The 22281-nt window shown below is 41.5% G+C and overlaps 1 protein-coding gene across 1 annotated transcript in view; it reads left to right on the plus strand.

The window, feature by feature from the left end:
• Positions 1 to 22281, plus strand: part of LOC128690078 (integrator complex subunit 8) — a 303474-nt gene that overhangs the window by 175814 nt on the left and 105379 nt on the right. Inside the window, exons 16-17 of the mRNA XM_070088709.1 lie at positions 7944 to 8027; positions 11439 to 11604. Of these exons, the coding sequence (XP_069944810.1) occupies positions 7944 to 8027; positions 11439 to 11604 (250 nt within the window). The remainder of the gene's footprint in view (positions 1 to 7943; positions 8028 to 11438; positions 11605 to 22281) is intronic.

Genomic DNA, 22281 nt, shown 5'->3' on the forward strand with positions numbered 1-22281 from the left:
AGCTTGTCAAGAAAGCTAGGGATACTTAACCTTGTCAAACCCTGTGTAAAAAAAGAAGAAGAAGAAGTAGAAGGAAAACCAAGGAAGAAGAAGAGGTAGAAGGAAGAAAAAGAAGAAGTAGAAGGAAAACCAAGAAGGAAGAAAAGAAGAAGGTGGAAGATGAAGAAGAAGGAAGAAGGAGAAGGAAGAAAAAGAAGAAGGAAAATCAAGAATGAAGAAAAAGTAGAAGGAAGAAAAAGAAGTAGAAGGAAAACCAAGAAGGAAGAAAAGAAGAAGAAGGAGGAGGATAAGACTTCGATAAGATAAGATTAGAGATGACATTTGATGAGCATCAGCCCTACTTTGTTTTCACTGGTACACAAACATGTCTATACACAAATAACCCGCACATAGAAGAGAGGAGCTTACGACGACGTTTCGGTCCGACTTGGACCATTTACAAAGTCACACTGTGACTTTGTAAATGGTCCAAGTCGGACCGAAATGTCGTCGTAAGCTCCTCTCTTCTGTGTGTGGGTTATTTGTATATCGTTCCAGTAACCTTATTGTGCCTTTTTTTGTTACAAACATGTCTGTTTGTCAAGCTCCCTGTCTATCTGTCTATCCATTTAGCTCTCTGTCTCAGAGAGAGGCACAAGACTGCGTCATCGCCTTTACTCGACTCTTCACGCAGAGTATAGCACTTTGGATTTTTTGGGTTATCCTAGGTAATTTACACTATGTATACTTGTATTAATGTGTACCTGTGAGACAGAGATAGACAGATAGAAAGAGATAGACATAGATAGACAGAGATAGGCAGAGATAAAGATAGAGACAGATAAAGATAGACAGAGATGGACAAAGATAGACAGATAGACATAGATACAGACAGATAAATGGAGATAGAGCCAGGCCGCCAGCAGCCGGCCAGCCACGCAGCTGGCCATCCAGCCAGCCAATCAGCCAGTCAGCCAGACTGTTGAACAAGTATTACGTTCCAGAATTGTTTCTCTTTACTTAGGACATAGGTTATAAGACATTCTGAAAGGGTGTTGCACAAATATTGCACATGAGTTATTATCGAGGTTTTTTGATATTTCCTCGGCCACTTATGGCCACATCCGCCTGAAAGCCACTAAACTCGGGGTTAAAATCACTTTCCTCTTAAAATGGGAGAGTTAATTCTACATGAAATCAGTGAATCCTAGGCGTTTGCCACCCTGTTTGCTCTAACTGGCACTCATTTGAACTGGTGCTCCCACAAGGTACTAAGTGGTCCCAGATATTTTTAATATGGTGCACACTGAGGGTTAAGACCCATTCTATGCTGACAAGGCATCTCAGGCCAGTCGTGCCAAATTTGATGTCAGGAAAAATAAAACGTATATGTATACGTTTGGGGCACTAGTGGTAAAAACATATACAGTGGAACCTCTACTTACGAGTGCATCCACGTGCGAATTTTTCCAGATACGAGCACCTGCTCAGTCAATTTTTTGCTTCCATACGCGAGCAAAATTTCTAGATGCGAGCGAGCCTCAAGGGAGGTTAATTGACACTGGTGAGGGGGCTCTTGCTCTTGATCTAGAGAATTGGATCTCAGGTGTTTGTTGGACTATCTTATTGAAACTTGGGCAGTGTATGATGAAATGATGCTTCTTAACGTACACCAAAAATGAAAGAAATTGGGCCATAAATAACGGAGTTCACTTCTCAGCCATTAGCCTCCCCTTAGCGGTATATTTTCGTATGGTTTTTATGGTTGTATTCTCATTTTATTTGGTCTCATGTGATAGAATGGAAGATATACTACAAAAATATATATGATTTTAATTGGTTTCACGATGAAAAGTACCTTGAAATTGAGCTCAAAATAGCAGAAATGTTCGATTCTTTGACGACATCAGTGGTAGACATCATGAGGTAGCAGTGGCAGACAACATGAAGTAGCAGTGACGGACAACATGAGGTAGCAGCGACAGACAACATGAAGTAGCAGTGACGGACAACATGAGGTAGCAGCGACAGACAACATGAAGTAGCAGTGACAGACAACATGAAGCAGCAGTGACAGCATGAAGCAGCAGTGATGGACAACATGAGGTAGCAGTGACAGACAACATGAAGCAGCAGTGACAGACAACATGAAGTAGCAGTGATGGACAACATGAGGTAGCAGTGACAGACAACATGAAGTAGCAGTGACAGACAACATGAAGCAGCAGTGACAGACAGCATGAAGCAGCAGTGACAGACAACATGAGGTAGCAGTGACAGACAACATGAAGCAGCAGTGACAGACAACATGAAGCAGCAGTGACGGACATGAGGTAGCAGCGACAGACAACATGAAGTAGCAGTGACAGACAACATGAAGCAGCAGTGATGGACAACATGAGGTAGCAGTGACAGACAACATGAAGCAGCAGTGGCAGACAGCATGAAGCAGCAGTGACAGACAACATGAAGCAGCAGTGACAGACAACATGAAGTAGCAGTGACAGACAACATGAAGTAGCAGTGACAGACAACATGAAGCAGCAGTGACAGACACCATGAAGCAGCAGTGGCAGACAGCATGAAGCAGCAGTGACAGACAACATAAGGTAGCAGTGACAGCATGAAGCAGCAGTGGCAGACAGCATGAAGTAGCAGTGACAGACAGCATGAAGCAGCAGTGATGGACAATATGAGGTAGCAGTGACAGACAACATGAAGCAGCAGTGGCAGACGACATGAAGTAGCAGTGACAGACAACATGAAGCAGCAGTGGCAGACAACATGAAGCAGCAGTGGCAGACAACATGAAGCAGCAGTGGCAGACAACATGAAGCAGCAGTGACAGACAACATGAAGCAGCAGTGGCAGACAACATGAAGTAGCAGTGACAGACAACATGAAGTAGCAGTGACAGACAACATGAAGCAGCAGTGGCAGACAACATGAAGCAGCAGTGACAGACAACATGAAGCAGCAGTGACAGACAACATGAAGCAGCAGTGGCAGACAACATGAAGTAGCAGTGACAGACAACATGAAGTAGCAGTGACAGACAACATGAAGCAGCAGTGGCAGACAACATGAAGCAGCAGTGACAGACAACATGAAGCAGCAGTGACAGACAACTTGAAGTAGCAGTGACAGACAACATGAAGTAGCAGTGACAGACAACATGAAGCAGCAGTGACAGACAACATGAAGCAGCAGTCGCAGACAACATGAAGCAGCAGTGGCAGACAACATGAAGCAGCAGTGACAGACAACATGAAGCAGCAGTGACAGACAGCATGAAGCAGCAGTGACAGACAGCATGAAGTAGCAGTGACAGACAACATGAAGCAGCAGTGGCAGACAGCATGAAGTAGCAGTGACAGACAGCATGAAGCAGCAGTGATGGACAATATGAGGTAGCAGTGACAGACAACATGAAGCAGCAGTGGCAGACGACATGAAGTAGCAGTGACAGACAACATGAAGCAGCAGTGTCAGACAACATGAAGCAGCAGTGGCAGACAACATGAAGCAGCAGTGGCAGACAACATGAAGCAGCAGTGACAGACAACATGAAGCAGCAGTGGCAGACAACATGAAGTAGCAGTGACAGACAACATGAAGCAGCAGTGACAGACAACATGAAGCAGCAGTGACAGACAACATGAAGCAGCAGTGGCAGACAACATGAAGTAGCAGTGACAGACAACATGAAGTAGCAGTGACAAACAACATGAAGCAGCAGTGGCAGACAACATGAAGCAGCAGTGACAGACAACATGAAGCAGCAGTGACAGACAACTTGAAGTAGCAGTGACAGACAACATGAAGTAGCAGTGACAGACAACATGAAGCAGCAGTGACAGACAACATGAAGCAGCAGTCGCAGACAACATGAAGCAGCAGTGGCAGACAACATGAAGCAGCAGTGACAGACAACATGAAGCAGCAGTGACAGACAGCATGAAGCAGCAGTGACAGACAGCATGAAGTAGCAGTGACAGACAACATGAAGCAGCAGTGGCAGACAACATGAAGTAGCAGTGACAGACAGCATGAAGTAGCAGTGACAGCATGAAGTAGCAGTGGCAGACAGCATGAAGCAGCAGTGACAGACAACATGAAGTAGCAGTGACAGACAGCATGAAGCAGCAGTTGCAGACAGCATGAAGTAGCAGTTGCAGACAGCATGAAGCAGCAGTGACAGACAACATGAAGTAGCAGTGACAGACAGCATGAAGCAGCAGTTGCAGACAGCATGAAGTAGCAGTGGCAGACATCATGAGGTAGCAGTGGCAGACAACATGAAGCAGCAGTGGCAGACAACATGAAGCAGCAGTGGCAGACAGCATGAAGCAGCAGTGTCAGACAACATGAAGCAGCAGTGGCAGACAACGTGAAACAGCAGTGGCAGACAACATGAAGCAGCAGTGGCAGACAACATGAAGCAGCAGTGGCAGACAACATGAAGCAGCAGTGACAGACAACATGAAGTAGCAGTGGCAGACAGCATGAAGCAGCAGTTGCAGACAGCATGAACCAGCAGTTGCAGACAGCATGAAGCAGCAGTGGCAGACAACATGAAGCAGCAGTGGCAGACAGCATGAAGCAGCAGTGGCAGACAGCATGAAGCAGCAGTGGCAGACATCATGAGGTAGCAGTGGCAGACAACATGAAGCAGCAGTGGCAGACAGCATGAAGCAGCAGTGTCAGACAACATGAAGCAGCAGTGGCAGACAACATGAAGCAGCAGTGGCAGACAACATGAAGCAGCAGTGGCAGACAACATGAAGCAGCAGTGGCAAACAGCATGAAGCAGCAGTGGCAGACAACATGAAGCAGCAGTGGCAGACAACGTGAAACAGCAGTGGCAGACAACATGAAGCAGCAGTGACAGACAACATAAGGTAGCAGTGGCAGACAACATGAAGCAGCAGTGGCAGACAACATGAAGCAGCAGTGGCAGACAACATGAAGCAGCAGTGGCAGACAACATGAAGCAGCAGTGGCAGACAACATTAAGTAGCAGTGACAGCCAACATGAAGTAGCAGTGACAGACAACATGAAGCAGCAGTGACAGACAACATGAAGTAGCAGTGACAGACAACATGAAGCAGCAGTGACAGACAGCATGAAGCAGCAGTGGCAGACAGCATGAAGCAGCAGTGACAGACAACATAAGGTAGCAGTGACAGCATGAAGCAGCAGTGGCAGACAGCATGAAGTAGCAGTGACAGACAGCATGAAGCAGCAGTGACAGACAATATGAGGTAGCAGTGACAGACAAGATGAAGCAGCAGTGACAGACAACATAAGGTAGCAGTGGCAGACAACATGAAGCAGCAGTGGCAGACAACATGAAGTAGCAGTGACAGACAACATGAAGCAGCAGTGACAGACAGCATGAAGCAGCAGTGGCAGACAGCATGAAGCAGCGGTGACAGACAACATAAGGTAGCAGTGACAGCATGAAGCAGCAGTGGCAGACAGCATGAAGCAGCAGTGACAGACAACATGAGGTAGCAGTGACAGACAACATGAAGCAACAGTGACAGACAACATGAAGCAGCAGTGACGGACAACATGAGGTAGCAGCGACAGACAACATGAAGTAGCAGTGACAGACAACATGAAGCAGCAGTGACAGACAGCATGAAGCAGCAGTGACGGACAACATGAGGTAGCAGTGACAGACATGAAGCAGCAGTGACAGACACCATGAAGCAGCAGTGGCAGACAGCATGAAGCAGCAGTGACAGACAACATAAGGTAGCAGTGACAGCATGAAGCAGCAGTGGCAGACAGCATGAAGTAGCAGTGACAGACAGCATGAAGCAGCAGTGACGGACAATATGAGGTAGCAGTGACAGACAACATGAAGCAGCAGTGACAGACAACATAAGGTAGCAGTGGCAGACAACATGAAGCAGCAGTGGCAGACAACATGAAGCAGCAGTGGCAGACAACATGAAGCAGCAGTGACAGACAACATGAAGCAGCAGTGGCAGACAACATGAAGCAGCAGTGGCAGACAACATGAAGCAACAATGGCAGACAACATGAAGTAGCAGTGACAGACAACATGAAGCAGCAGTGGCAGACAACATGAAGTAGCAGTGACAGACAACATGAAGCAGCAGTGACAGACAGCATGAAGCAGCAGTGGCAGACAGCATGAAGCAGCAGTGGCAGACAACATGAAGCAGCAGTGGCAGACAACATGAAGCAGCAGTGGCAGACAACATGAAGCAGCAGTGGCAGACAGCATGAAGCAGCAGTGGCAGACAACATGAAGCAGCAGTGGCAGACAACATGAAGCAGCAGTGGCAGACAACATGAAGCAGCAGTGGCAGACAGCATGAAGCAGCAGTGGCAGACAACATGAAGCAGCAGTGGCAGACAACATGAAGCAGCAGTGGCAGACAACATGAAGCAGCAGTGGCAGACAGCATGAAGCAGCAGTGGCAAACAGCATGAAGCAGCAGTGGCAGACAACATGAAGCAGCAGTGGCAGACAGCATGAAGCAGCAGTGGCAGACAACATGAAGCAGCAGTGGCAGACAACATGAAGCAGCAGTGGCAGACAACATGAAGCAGCATGAAGCAGCAGTGGCAGACGACATGAAGCAGCAGTGGCAAACAGCATGAAGCAGCAGTGGCAGACAACATGAAGCAGCATGAAGCAGCAGTGGCAGACGACATGAAGCAGCAGTGACAGACAACATGAAGCAGCAGTGACAGACAACATGAAGCAGCAGTGGCAGACAACATAAGGTAGCAGTGGCAGACAGCATGAAGCAGCAGTGGCAGACAACATGAAGCAGCAGTGGCAGACAACATGAAGCAGCAGTGACAGACAACGTGAAGTAGCAGTGGGAGACAACATGAAGCAGCAGTGGCAGACAACATGAAGCAGCATTGGCAGACAACATGAAGCAGCAGTGGCAGACAGCATGATGCAGCAGTGGCAGACATGAGGTAGCAGTGGCAGACAACATGAAACAGCAGTGGCAGACAACGTGAAGCAGCAGTGGCAGACATCATGAGGTAGCAGTAGCAGACATCATGAGGCAGCAGTGGCAGACAACATGAAGCAGCAGTGGCAGACAACATGAAGCAGCAGTGGCAGACAACATGAAGCAGCAGTGGCAGACAACATGAAGCAGCAGTGGCAGACAACATGAAGCAGCAGTGGCAGACATCGTGAGGTAGCAGTAGCAGACATCATGAGGTAGCAGTGGCAGACAACATGAAGTAGCAGTGGCAGACAACATGAAGCAGCAGTGGCAGACATCATGAGGTAGCAGTGGCAGACAACATGCAGCAGCAGTGGCAAAGTGTAGCATTAAGAGTGTAGCAATTAAGTATACCATTAAGAGTGTAGCAGTTAAGTGTAGCATTAAGAGTGTAGCACTTATAAGTCACTCTGACTTTTTTGGGTTATCCTAGGTTCTCTACACATGTAGTCAGGAGCAGGAATGGCTGCTGTGGTGCCCATATAAACCCCAACAACAATGGCTGCTGTCACCACCACTAGCCACATACCTAATGACATGTATTTTATTCATTCTTGTGTATATATCATGTTTCTTTGTTATTAATATTGTTTATTATGTCATATTACATGAATCGTGATAGATAAATAAGCTATAGAGTTGATATTAGGGAAATTATTAAAGTATTTTCTCGTGCCTGGAATTCCACTGGAATGAATTAATTTCGTTTCAGTTAATTTAAGTGAGGAAAATTGACTCTGCAAACGAGCAACTCCAGTTGCGAGCAAGGTCATGAAACGGATTGAACTTGTAAGTAGAGGTTCCACTGTATATACATTTGGACCTTTTACGGGTTAATAGTTGAATTATTTTGTTTTCATTAATGTTTATTTTTGCCACTCTTATGCTTAATGTTTTTAAAATTTATTGAAAGTAAATAAAAATATAAACATGTCTTCCATGCATGTCTTCAGTGGTTGGGATATTGGCCAACACTGTACAATATAAGCGATCCGTCTCTGGTCAGTCTACACCTGTTGAGCGCCACCATGACTCAGGTATATATAAGCATTCATTTAGTATCTCTGTAGATATACACTATTATGTTTCTCATGAGTTTTTTTTTTTTTTTTTTTTTTTTTTTTTTTTTTTTTTTTTTTTTTTTTTTTTTTTTTTTTTTTTTTTTAGCTAGGTGGACTTGGGTCTTGGAAGTGGAAAGTAGAGTACTTGCACTCTGAAGTATGGGTGGGGATGTTGCATTTCTAAGGTTAATTTGGATTGTGATCTCAGCACACTTCTGACAAGACAGCTATTGAATGAGTGATGGGGAATGTATTTTCGTTTATTTCAGGTCACCCTACCTCAGTGGGAGATAGCCAGTGTTAAAAACAATTATATTTAAGATCTGACAACTCTCTTGGCATTTGATTTTAAACATAAAATATTTATATGTGTACTTGATGAATGGATGTTTGATGGATTATTATCCAAACCTTAAACTTGGCTTTAAACAATAGTTCTTGCTGAGCAAAGGCCCAGTAATTCAGTGTCCACTGTATTACATGGAAGAATTAGACACATGCACAACAACTGGGTATCTTTATTAAGTAGATATTTTGCCAGCAAGTGGCTTTATCAATACAATACAGAAAACTGAAGCGGTAGATGGTGAGGTAATCAGTCCCTGAGCCTAGGAGCAGGTGCTCAGTTCTGTAGTCTTGATGAATCTGAAGCACTGACAGGAAGAAGTGGGCTTATATACTGAAGTCAGATGAAATGAAGGCATTGTCAGTGGTAGGTGGGATTCCACAGTAGAAGTAGGTCATGCCCAAGAGGTGGACCAGCAATAGTAAATAGTTGTGGAGATATTCTCTGTACCAAGATTCCATGCTGTTGCAGTGTCTGACATGGCAATTCAAGACCCTCAAACTGCAACATCCCCTCCTATCATTCATTCAGTTCCTGTAATTACTTTGTGTGAATGTTATTTTTTTTTTTTTTATTATCACACTGGCCGATTCCCATCAAGGCAGGGTGGCCCGAAAAAGAAAAACTTTCACCATCATTCACTCCATCACTGTCTTGCCAGGAGGGTGCTTTACACTACAGTTTTTAAACTGCAACATTAACACCCCTCCTTCAGAGTGCAGGCACTGTACTTCCCATCTCCAGGACCCAAGTCCGGCCTGCCGGTTTCCCTGAACCCCTTCATAAATGTTACTTTGCTCACACTCCAACAGCACGTCAAGTATTAAAAACCATTTGTCTCCATTCACTCCTATCAAACACGCTTACGCATGCCTGCTGGAAGTCCAAGCCCCTCGCACACAAAACCTCCTTTACCCCCTCCCTCCAACCTTTCCTAGGCTGACCCCTACCCCGCCTTCCTTCCACTACAGACTGATACATTCTTGAAGTCACTCTGTTTCGCTCCATTCTCTCTACATGTCCGAACCACCTCAACAACCCTTCTTCAGCCCTCTGGACAACAGTTTTGGTAATCCCGCACCTCCTCCTAACTTCCAAACTACGAATTCTCTGCATTATAATCACACCACACATTGCCCTCAGACATCTCCACTGCCTCCAGCCTTCTCCTCGCTGCAACATTCATCACCCATGCTTCACACCCATATAAGAGTGTTGGTAAAACTATACTCTCATACATTCCCCTCTTTGCCTCCAAGGACAAGGTTCTTTGTCTCCACAGACTCCTAAGTGCACCGCTCACCCTTTTCCCCTCATCAATTCTATGATTCACCTCATCTTTCATAGACCCATCCGCTGACACGTCCACTCCCAAATATCTGAATACATTCACCTCCTCCATACTCTCTCCCTCCAATCTGATATCCAATCTTTCATCACCTAATCTTTTTGTTATCCTCATAACCTTACTCTTTCCTGTATTCACCTTTAATTTTCTTTTGCACACCCTACCAAATTCATCCACCAATCTCTGCAACTTCTCTTCAGAATCTCCCAAGAGCACAGTGTCATCAGCAAAGAGCAACTGTGACAACTCCCACTTTATGTGTGATTCTTTATCTTTTAACTCTACGCCTCTTGCCAAGACCCTCGCATTTACTTCTCTTACAACCCCATCTATAAATATATTAAACAACCACAGTGACATCACACATCCTTGTCTAAGGCCTACTTTTACTGGGAAATAATTTCCCTCTTTCCTACATACTCTAACTTGAGCCTCACTATCCTCGTAAAAACTCTTCACTGCTTTCAGTAACCTACCTCCTACAACATACACCTGCAACATCTGCCACATTGCCCCCCTATCCACCCTGTCATACGCCTTTTCCAAATCCATAAATGCCACAAAGACCTCTTTAGCCTTATCTAAATACTGTTCACTTATATGTTTCACTGTAAACACCTGGTCCACACACCCCTTACCTTTCCTAAAGCCTCCTTGTTCATCTGCTATCCTATTCTCCGTCTTACTCTTAATTCTTTCAATAATAACTCTACCATACACTTTACCAGGTATACTCAACAGACTTATCCCCCTATAATTTTTGCACTCTCTTTTGTCCCCTTTGCCTTTATACAAAGGAACTATGCATGCTTTCTGCCAATCCCTAGGTACCTTACCCTGTTCCATGCATTTATTAAATAATGTGTGAATGTATCTTACCTAAAACCTACAGGCAGAGTTGGCTGTCAAGCAATGCTTACAGTATTAGAGGGTTGCTTCCTGATTATTAGTACACAAGATCTGGGAATCTCCATGGGGAAGTGAAGAAGAATCCTTCCTCCATAAGCCATGCGTATTGTAAGAGGTGACTAAAATGCAGGGAGCAAGGGGCTAGTAACCCCTTCTCTTGTATAAATTACTAAATAAAAAAAGAAGAAAAACTTTACATTTCTTCTTTTTTGAGTCACCCTTCCTCAGTGGGAGAGGGCCCTTGTGTTAAAAAAAAATGATATGGGGATTGCATGTACTGATATTGTTTCTTATACACGTAATTAGAATATCTTTCTTACAATTTCTTCAGCATTGTTTTATGTAGGGTTTTTTTCTGTTCTGTTTTGTAATAATTAGACAACCACAAAATGCGAAAGTCACATTTTGTGGTTGTCAGATTATTACAAAATATCCTTTTTTTTTTTTTCTAAATATGTTTTCTTGGTCATATCTGCAGTTTTACTTTCTATAAATAAAAATAATTTTATAAATACTGTACTTTTTTACTACTAATGTATTACGTTACTCATTTATCTAGTCTTTGCTCCATTACAATACTGAGTGATATTTAACACAATGTTATGTAGTATTATGCTTTTTGATAGTCCATATTGTTATAACTAAATTAATATTTTCCTTTCAAATTCCCACTATATTCATGGTAAACAAATTTAAAGGGTGGCTCACTTTAATCCTTATATAGTATGTTTGCTCTAATTGTGATTATTAATATTTTTTATGTGTATAATTTGTTTTTCAACAGTCATTATGAACCGATCTGCTTTTCTGGACTGCCTTGAGAATGTACGAGAGCCAAGCTGCCTCTCCATCATCATCTCACTTCTTGGTCATGTTCTTAACCTTCTTAACGAGGAACCTAGTAATGAAGTGCATATTGATCACCTTGCCATGTGGCCATCAACAAAAGTGTAAGAATAAGCTTAATTTTAAATCTTTACAAATATTTTAGTTTCTTATCTGTACAGTGGTCCCTTGTGTTACGATAATTTTGAGTTGCAATTTACTCTCATAGAGAAATTTAGTTTTGAGTTGCTATGAAAAATTTAAGATGTGATATGTGTATGATGGTATGACTGTTGTGAGTCACACCCGAGGAATGAGATTAACCTAAGTTGCCCAAAATGCTCTGCATAGCCAGGGGCTTTCTTTATATAGTACTACGTATACCAATAATGTCAGCTAGGTCTGTGATACAGTAGTTGTACATCTAGAAATAAAGAGTATTATTATTACTGTATTATTATTATTATTTTTATTATTTTTTTTTAACACACCAGCTGTCTCCCACCGAGGCAGGGTGACAGAATGGATATAAATGGTATAAAATACCGACACAATGGAAATGTAAACACATATGCAGTATAATGTGATCCTTTATTGACAATGTTTCGCCCACACAGTGGGCTTTTTCAAGCCACAAACAGATCTACCTGGGGTGGAAGGTACGCAAGTATTTATAGTCAGGTTCAGAATGCTGAGGTCAGGTGGAGAATGCTGCATCTGATGATGTACCAAGTGGGGTTATAGAGTCTAAAATCTTGGGTAGCTTGGAAAGGAGATTGGATAAGTTTGTGAGCAGACCTTCTGCAGTGTTCTACCATTCCTATGTTCTTATGTGGGATAGCGATGGAACATCAACATCAGGAACAAGAAACTTTCCAGCCTTGACGTGACTTCCCTATTCACCAAAGTATCTACTACACAAGCCATCGATCTCTTGAGCAGGAAAATTGACGATTCACTTGATCTTCCTATTCCAGCCAGCGATTTCATCGACCTTGTTGAACTATGTGTTGGCTTTACGTGTTTCTCTTTCGAAAATCACCTCTTTCAGCAGACTTTTGGACTACCCATGGGTTCGCCACTCAGTGCAGTCCTGGCGAACCTATACATGGAACATCTAGAAGCCAAACATTTCTCCACCATTATTCCTTCGTCTGTCACCTGCTCCCTTATGTTGACAACATTCTCCTCATAACTCCTAGACACTTAAACGTTCAAGCTCTCCAAGACAAGCTCAACCAGGTCGAGCCTTTATTTATTTATTTATTTATTTTATTTATTTATTTATTAATTTGAACATACATACAGAGGTACAAAAAAATACAGGTAAGAGCAGCATGCCAAAGCCACTTGTATGCATAGCATTACGGGCAGGCTTAAAATTAACTTAAGATTAACTTAGCAATGATGTAATCAGTGATAAAACATTATTGTAAACAGATAACAATAAAGCACAAATGAGTATTACAAAGACAGGTCATGTGGTTGCATGCATTGCTGTACATTCAGTAGAATGGAGTATTCTGTTAGGTAGTGTATTTAAAAAATAAAGTTAGATTGGGTCTTAGGTTTAACATTTATGTGATATAATTATGAGAAACATTTAAGATATACAATTTATAAGGTTCAGTTATTCAGTATTTATTTGATTTTGGGTGAGTAAGTGCTCTTTGAGAAGAGACTTGAATTTATAAACAGGTAGTGTTTCTTCAATCCAGTTCACACTTGAAGAAGAAGTCGACAACACTCTTCCTTTCCTTGATGTTCTTCTCTGCAAAGCTGACCACGAACTTCATTTTAAAGTCTATCGAAAACCCACCAACCAAAACGATCTTCTCCACTTCTACTCTCACCACGACACCAAAACTAAACGTGGTGTAATTATAGGCTTCTTCCTGCGTGCACTCAGAATCTGCAGCAATGAGTTTCTTGAGGAAGAATGCACTATAATTGAACAAGTATTTTCTAAACTCCACTATCCTCGTCACTTCATCAGAGACTGCAGACGACGGGTATTAAACATCTTCAACACACCCAGAGAAGACACTGCCGAGAAGAGATACATAATCCTCCCCACCAACTCCATTACCAAACACGTTTCCAACATCTTTTCCAATACCTCATTCCAAGTATCTACCTCCACAACCATGACCATCAAGGACATTACCAGTGATAGACAGGACAAGCTTCCACCCTCTGCAGGGGTATACATAATCCCTTGTAATGGCTGCAACAAATTATACGTGGGTGAAACATCAAGGGACCTCCAAACATGTATTTCAGAACACCAATACGCAAGCAGGTCTGACGATACAAGGAATGCCTGTGTACAACACCGTAATTCACACAACCACTTGATAAACTACAGAAACTCAAGACTTATCGCCACAGAAGACAACGCTCAATACCGAAGAATCCTGGAATCATCACTTATTTCAATATCCGACAACTTCAACCAGAATAGTGGCTTCTATAACATAGCTGAACCACTTGCCAAGAAACTTCTCCATCGCTATCCCACATAAGAACATAGGAATGGAGAACACTGCAGGAGGTCTGTTCACAAACTTATCCAATCTCCTTTCCAAGCTACCCAAGATTTTAGACTATAACCCCACTCAGTACATCATCAGATGCAGCATTCTCCACCTGACCTCAGCATTCTGAACCTGACTATAAATACTCGCGTACCTTCCACCCCAGGTAGATCTGTTTGTGACTTGAAAAAGCCCACTGTGTGGGTGAAACGTTGCCAATAAAGGATCACATTATACTGCATATGTGTTTATATTTCCAGGGTGACAGAAAAATGAAAGAAACATTTTTACCATCATTCAACACTTTAACCATCATTCACACATAATCATCTCAATAATACTTTTTGTAACTCCACAATTCCTCTTAATTTCCACACTACAAATTCTCTGCATAATATTTACACCACACATTGCCCTTAGACACGACGTCTCCACTGCCTCCAGCCTCCTCGCTGCAGCATTCACAACCCATACTTCACACCCATATAAGAGTGCTGGTACCATTATACTCTCATAGGTTCCCTTCTTTGCCTCCATGGATAGTTTTTTTTTGTCTCCACCGACACCTTAATGCGGCACTCTACCTTTCTTTGTTCATCAATTCTATAGTTATTCTTGTCCTTCATAAACCCATCTGCCAACAGATGTACTCCCAAATATCTGAAAACATTCACTTCTTCCATACTTTCTCCCTCCAATGTGATATCCAGTTTTTCTTTACTTAACTCATTTGATGCCCTCATCACTTTACTCTTATCTGTGTTCACTTTCAATTTTCTTTACACACCTGTATTATTATTATCATGGTTGGTGCACATGGGTGGGCCTTAGCCAACCAGCAGTGTGGTAGTTTGCCTCTTGGACAGCATCTGAGCCAATATCATTGGTGGTCTGTGAGGGTGGCTTAGCAACCAATTAGCAGCAGGGTTGAATGTCTCTTTGGTAGCATCTCAACCAATAGCAGAGTATGTACTACAGTTTATATTGTTTATTCTTTACTTTGAAACCACCATGTGTGTTTTCCAAACCAACTCTCTATTATTTACCCTTCATAACTGCATTTATGTTCTAATTACACTATCTTTTGTGTTATCAAATCATCATGACCCCTAAAGTGCACAGTAAGTAGGTAATATTTTTGAAGATCAAGCAAGAAATTGTGCATTGGTGCTTGAGTATGACTTTTTACAAACAACCATCTTACTGCTGTCAAGCAGAAAGTAATAATAAAGAAGAGCAAAGTGGCTGATGAATCTAAGCTAGTGAAAAAAGACAGATAAATTATGAGAGATGAAAAAATTTATTAACGTGGAAAAGAGAGAGAAGTAGATGAAGGAAGATTGTGCCTACAAGTTGTATCTGTGAGTGTGCATGGTACACACACTGCCAGTCCCAAGGTACTTTTCCCTCTTTTATACTGAACAAAGACACCAACCACTTTGAAACTATATCACCACCTTCTTTTAACATTCCTGTCTTGATCCCAATCATCCCAGCTGCTTTACCCCCTTTCATTTTATCCACAGCCTCAGTCACTTCCCCTGCACTCACCTGTTGCTCTTCCTCACTCCTAAAAGATGTTTAGCCTCTCTGGCCAGTGCATAAAATCACTGGTTCCCTTTCTTCATCATCATTTAACAGTTCCTCATAATATTCCCTCCATCTTTCCAATACCTCCAGCTCCCCATCTAATAACTCTCTTCTGTTTTAGACTGTCAGATCCATTTGTTTCCTTGGCTTTCTCAACTTTTTATTTTTTAACACTGGCCATATCCCACTGAGGATATGACCAGGATAATTTAGCAATTTATACATGAGAAGGGGTTACTAGCCCCTTTCTCCTGGCATTTTAGTCATCTCTTACAGCACATATAGCTTATGGAGGAAGAATTCTTTTCCACTTACACATGGAGAAACTTATTAATCTCACTCCAAAACTTTTTCTTGTTCTCAGCAAAATTTGTTGAAAATACCTCATCCACTCTCATTTTTCTGTCATTTTACATTTGCTTACCATTCTCTTAACCTCTCATTTTTCTTTCCATATATGCCTCCCTCTTACATCATTTCTGCTTTGCAAAAACCTCTCATATGCTAACTAGCATTTTGTTCTTTCTTACTACTTGTTGAACACTTCAACACTACATTCTTTTAAATTTACACTATACCTCTTCAACCTCGTTACTTGTAAAGTAAAAGGACACAAGTGCAACTAATGTGACATTTTATTGTGGCAACATTTCGCTCTCCATATCATATCTCTTATGCTTATTTAACCTCTTTTTCTTAAAATATATACTACAGTGGACCCCCGAGTTTCGGCAGCATTGACTTTCGGCAAGTTTTTTCGGCAAAATTTGGCCTTGCGGTTCGTGATTCGGCGACCGTCCAGTACCCGTCCACCCATCACCGCGCACACAAAGCCAGTCTCCCACGCCATTCACGCTCAGTGTGCCATTGTTTACCAACACGTGACCATCACCCAGAGGGTTCATACGTAATGATCCATTGTTTTTTGTGATTGCAACTGCTAAATAAGTCACCATGGGCCCAAGGAAAGCTAGTGCAAGCCCTTTGGTAAAGAAAGTGAGGAACATGATCGAATTCAAGAAGGAAATCATTGAAAAATATGAGAGTAGAGTGTGTGTTACAGAGCTTGCCAGGATGTATGGCAAACCCCATTCAACCATCACATCGATCATGGTGAAAGGAAAGGAAATAAAGTGTGCTGTTGTTGCAAAAGGGGTTCATTTGCTGACAAAAAGGAGATCGCAAATCCTCAAAGAAGTGGATAGGTTATTGTTGGTGTGGATTACCGAAAAACAGTTAGCAGGAGATAGTGTTACGCAGTCGATGATATGTGAAAAGGCAAGGCAGTTGCATGACGATCTCGTAAAGAAAATGCCTGCAACAAGTGGTGATGCTTGTGATTTTAAGGCTAGCAAAGGTTGGTTTGAGAGATTTAAGAAGTGTAGTGGCATTCACAGTGTGATAAGGCATGGTGAGGCTGCCAGTTCTGACAAAATTGCATCTGAGAAGTTTGTACAGGAGTTTAAGGAGTGCGTAGACACTGGAGAATTCAAACCTCAACAAGTGTTTAATTGTGACGAAACAGGCCTCTTTTGGAAGAAAATGCCAAAGAGGACCTACATCACGCAGGAGGAAACGGCACTCCCAGGACACAAGCCTATGAAGGATAGGCTTACTCTCATGTTTTGTAGTAATGCTAGTGGGGATTTTAAAGTGATTTTATCACTCTGATTTTAAAGTGATTTTATCGCTGAAAATCCCAGAGTGTTCAAGAAAAACAGTGTTGCCAAGAGTAATTTGTGTGTGATGTGGAAGGCTAACAGTAGGGCATGGGTCACAAGGGATATTTTCCTAGACTGGTTTAATGAAGTGTTTGGCCCCAGTGTGAAGAAATACCTCCTGGAAAATAAACTGTCACTCAAGTGCCTCCTAGTAATGGACAATGCTCTTGCTCATTCTCCAGACTTGGAAGAGCAAATAGTGGAGGAGTTTAGTTTCATCACAGTGAAGTTCTTGCCCCCTAATACAACTCCTCTCCTCCAGCCCATGGACCAGCAGGTCATTTCAAACTTCAAAAAACTCTACACAAAAGCAGTGTTTCAAAAGTGCTTTGAAGTGACCTCAGACACAAAATTGACCCTAAGAGAGTTCTGGAAAGATCACTTTAATATCCTTCATTGCATAAACCTTATAGGTAAGTCTTGGGAGGGAGTGACTTCCAGGACTTTGAACTCTGCTTGGAGAAAATTGTGGCCAGAATGTGTAGAAGAGAGTGATTTTGAAGGGTTTGGGGCTGACCCTAAGGAGCCTATGCCAGTTGTGGAATCTATTGTGGCATTGGGGATGTCCCTGGGGTTGGAGGTGAGTGGTGAGGATGTGGAAGAGTTGGTGGAGGACCACAGGGAAGAGCTAACCACTGAAGAGCTGCAAGAGCTTCGTCTGCAACAGCAACAGATCACAGCTCAGGAAACTGCTGCAGAGGAGGAGGAAGAGAGATGGAGGAAGGTGCCTTCTTCAAAGATTAAGGACATTTGTGCAAAGTGGACTGAAGTGCAAACATTTATGGATGAACCTCATCCTAACAAAGCTCTTGCAGGCCATATTGGCAGCATTTACAATGACACTGTTGTGTCCCTCTTCAGACAAATCTTAAAGAAACGCCAGAAACAGAGCTCTCTGGACAGATATTTTGTGCGACAGGGTTCCAGTGACTCTCAAGTTGTTCCCAGTGCCAGTGTCTTTAAAAAACAAAGAAGGGAAGTAACCCCAGATAAGGACTTCATACCTGAAGTCCTAATGGAAGGAGATTCTCCTTCCAAACAATAGTGTACACCTTCCTCCTATCCCCTCCTCCCATCTTCCATCCACCCAGAAGTCCTCAGTAAAGGTAAGTGTAATGTTATTATTATTGTTTTCAGTATGTAAATCTTTATTTAATGTTGTTATCATTGTTTTCAGTATGTAAATCTTTACTTAATTTGAAAAAAATATTTTATTTTAATATTTTTGGGTGTTTGGAACAGATGAATTTTATTTTCATTATTTCTTATGGGAAAAATGGTTTCGCCATTTGGCAATTTCGAGTTTCAGCAGGCTCTCTGGAACGGATTAATCACGAAACTCGGGGGTCCACTGTACCTATTACCAAACCTCTTACTACTCAAAGTTCAATCAAGGACCTCCCAATATCATTTACCCCTGGCACCCCAAACTTTCCCACTACACCCTCTACAACCATTTCTCCCACTTTAGCATTCAGGTTCCCTGCCTGCTTTACTGTACTTTTGAGTATAGAGAAGTGTACACTAGTAGCAGGTTGTTAATTTGGAATTTTGCATTTGTTGGGAAAGTTCATCTAGTCTTGTTGTTTACTGTTATTTTCTTTCAAAATTTAAGTTGCATGAGATTGCATTAATTTTGTTCAAGCAGATCAATTAATAATTTATTATGGTAATATTCTTTCTTCTTTCAACAAGCTTGTCATATCCCACAGAGGCAGGGTGACCCAAAAGGAAAAACTTAATTTTCTCCTTTTAACCCTTTGAGGATCGAGACCCAATATTTAACCCTTTCAGGGTTTCCAATGTACTAATACTGCTTACGCACCAGGGTTATTGACGTACTAGAACGCCTAAATTCTAGCACCTTCAAATCTAGTGAGATAACGCTAGTAGGCCTACATATGAAAGAATGGGTCTATGTGGTCAGTGTGCACAGTACAAAAAAAAAAATCCTGCAGCACACAGTGCATAATGAGAAAAAAAAATTACGACCGTGTTTTTGGTTTAAAACAGCGACTTTGCAGTGTATTTTCGTGTGGAATTTATGGTTGTATTCTAGTTTTCCTTGTCTCATTTTATAGAATGGGAGACATATTACAGAAATTGAGATGATTTTGATTGGTTTCACAATGAAAAGTACCTTGAAATTGAGCTCAAAGTAGCAGAAATGTTCAATTTTTACCAAATTTCAGAAGTAAACAAATCATGCCAAGCGTCCAATACACATCAACTGGTGAGTGTAATATTCTTCCACAAGGGCACTGACTTTATTTATACCATTTCTACATCATTTCTACACTAATGCAGTAGTCTGTGTAACAGTAAATCTCTTATTTTTTTGTGAGAATAAAAATTCAAAGTGGAAAGCAAAACAGATGAAAAATGTTATTTTAGTGCCGGGAATGTCTGTCTTGCTTATTCTGGACCCTATTTGGAAATTGGCATCTTCTAAAATTTGTGTGAAATTGGCAAAATTGCCAATTTCTGATCACTTTATTGGATACTTGAAATCGGTAAATGGGTGGTGTCTTGTACTCATTCGATAGAAAAAATGGAGTTCTAACGAAATAGATATGGTTTTTGTCAACTAGTACACTGAAATTGGCCGAAAATAGGGCTCAAAGTGGGTGAAATCACCAATGCGGGAATATCGTCGAGACTGCTAACTTTGCGAGAGCATAACTCTAAGTTTTCCATCAAATTTCATACTTTTGGTGTCATTATGATTGGGAAAAGATTCTCTATCATTTCATAATAATTTTTTTTTTTTTTTTTTTTTTTTTCCAAAAAAATTTTCAACCTTGAGAACGAGTTTAGGAGAGGGCCTCTCGACCCAGAAAGGGTTAACCCTTTAACTGTCCAAACATAAATCTATATTCACGTGCATAGCACTCCGAACATAGATCTAAGTTTTTTACATAAGAAAGCATGTAAAATAGAAAGTTCGAAGCGCTACACACATGAGCGTAGATCTACGTTTGGATAGTTTAACCCTTTGACTGTCGAAAGGCCCAATCCTGAAGTGTCTCCTGGTGTCACAAAATATTCGAAAAGAAAAATTATTTTTTCTTATGAAAATGTTAAGATTATTTTTCTGATTGTTTTAGTCAAAAAAAAAAATTTTCCCATCAGTACTTACCCAGATATAGAGGCGTGAAGTTTGCAGTAAATGAGCCACATATGGCAACAGCAGCGACTGCCACTCACCTGGTAAACTTTGGTTTACTTGTATTTGAAGGTTTGTTGTTTTTTTCACTATTTTATTTTTTCACATAACTTATGTGGCCTGTGAGACCAAAGTAAGGTGCAATGTACATATATACACTCGTATACAACACAATAAGCACACAAACATAATTATCAATATATTGTTTACAGAACTTGTTTACAAAAACAAACAATGCAAAAAAATTTTTATTGCTATTGTTCTATATTATATATACCTATATACAGTCATTGCACATATTCCTAGAAGTTCTACAGCTTGTGTAACTCTCTGAAACATGTTTTCATACACAACGGTGTTTTACACTCCTCACACATAAAATGAGTGTGTGTGCATTTTTGTGGACTTTTTTTTTTTTTTTTTTTTTTTTTTTTTTTTTTTTTATGTGCAAAGACAAAAAACCTCGTCTGAGCAGTTTTCTTCAAAGTATTAGCAGGCAGTTGTGTTATGTATTTTTTTTTTTTTTCAACAAGTCGGCCGTCTCCCACCGAGGCAGGGTGACCCAAAAAAGAAAGAAAATCCCCAAAAAGAAAATACTTTCATCATCATTCAACACTTTCACCACACTCACACATTATCACTGTTTTTGCAGAGGTGCTCAGAATACAACAGTTTAGAAGCATATACGTATAAAGATACACAACATATCCCTCCAAACTGCCAATATCCCAAACCCCTCCTTTAAAGTGCAGGCATTGTACTTCCCATTTCCAGGACTCAAGTCCGACTATATGAAAATAACCGGTTTCCCTGAATCCCTTCACTAAATATTACCCTGCTCACACTCCAACAGATCGTCAGGTCCCAAGTATCATTCGTCTCCATTCACTCCTATCTAACAAGCCCCTCGCCCACAAAACCTCCTTTACCCCCTCTTTCCAACCCTTTCGAGGACGACCCCTACCCCTCCTTCCTTTCCCTATAGATTTATATGCTTTCCATGTCATTCTACTTTGATCCATTCTCTCTAAATGACCAAACCACCTCAACAACCCCTCTTCTGCCCTCTGACTAATGCTTTTATTAACTCCACACCTTCTCCTAATTTCTACACTCCGAATTTTCTGCATAATATTTACACCACACATTGCCCTTAGACAGGACATCTCCACTGCCTCCAACCGTCTCCTCGCTGCTGCATTTACCACCCAAGCTTCACATCCATATAAGAGTGTTGGTACTACTATACTTTCATACATTCCCTTCTTTGCCTCCATAGATAACGTTTTTTGACTCCATATATACCTCAACGCACCACTCACCTTTTTTCCCTCATCAATTCTTTGATTAACCTCATCCTTCATAAATCCATCCTCCGACACGTCAACTCCCAAGTATCTGAAAACATTCACTTCTTCCATACTCCTCCTCCCCAATTTGATATCCAATTTTTCTTTATCTAAATCATTTGATACCCTCATCACCTTACTCTTTTCTATGTTCACTTTCAACTTTCTACCTTTACACACATTCTCAAACTCATCCACTAACCTTTGCAATTTTTCTTTAGAATCTCCCATAAGCACAGTATCATCAGCAAAAAGTAACTGTGTCAATTCCCATTTTGAATTTGATTCCCCATAATTTAACCCCACCCCTCTCCCGAACACCCTAGCATTTACTTCTTTTACAACCCCATCTATAAATATATAAAACAACCATGGTGACATTACACATCCCTGTCTAAGACCTACTTTTACCGGGAAGTATTTTCCCTCTTTTCTACAC

This window comes from Cherax quadricarinatus, chromosome 25 (assembly GCF_038502225.1).
Source record: "Cherax quadricarinatus isolate ZL_2023a chromosome 25, ASM3850222v1, whole genome shotgun sequence".
Classification (NCBI taxonomy): Eukaryota; Metazoa; Arthropoda; class Malacostraca; order Decapoda; family Parastacidae; genus Cherax; species Cherax quadricarinatus.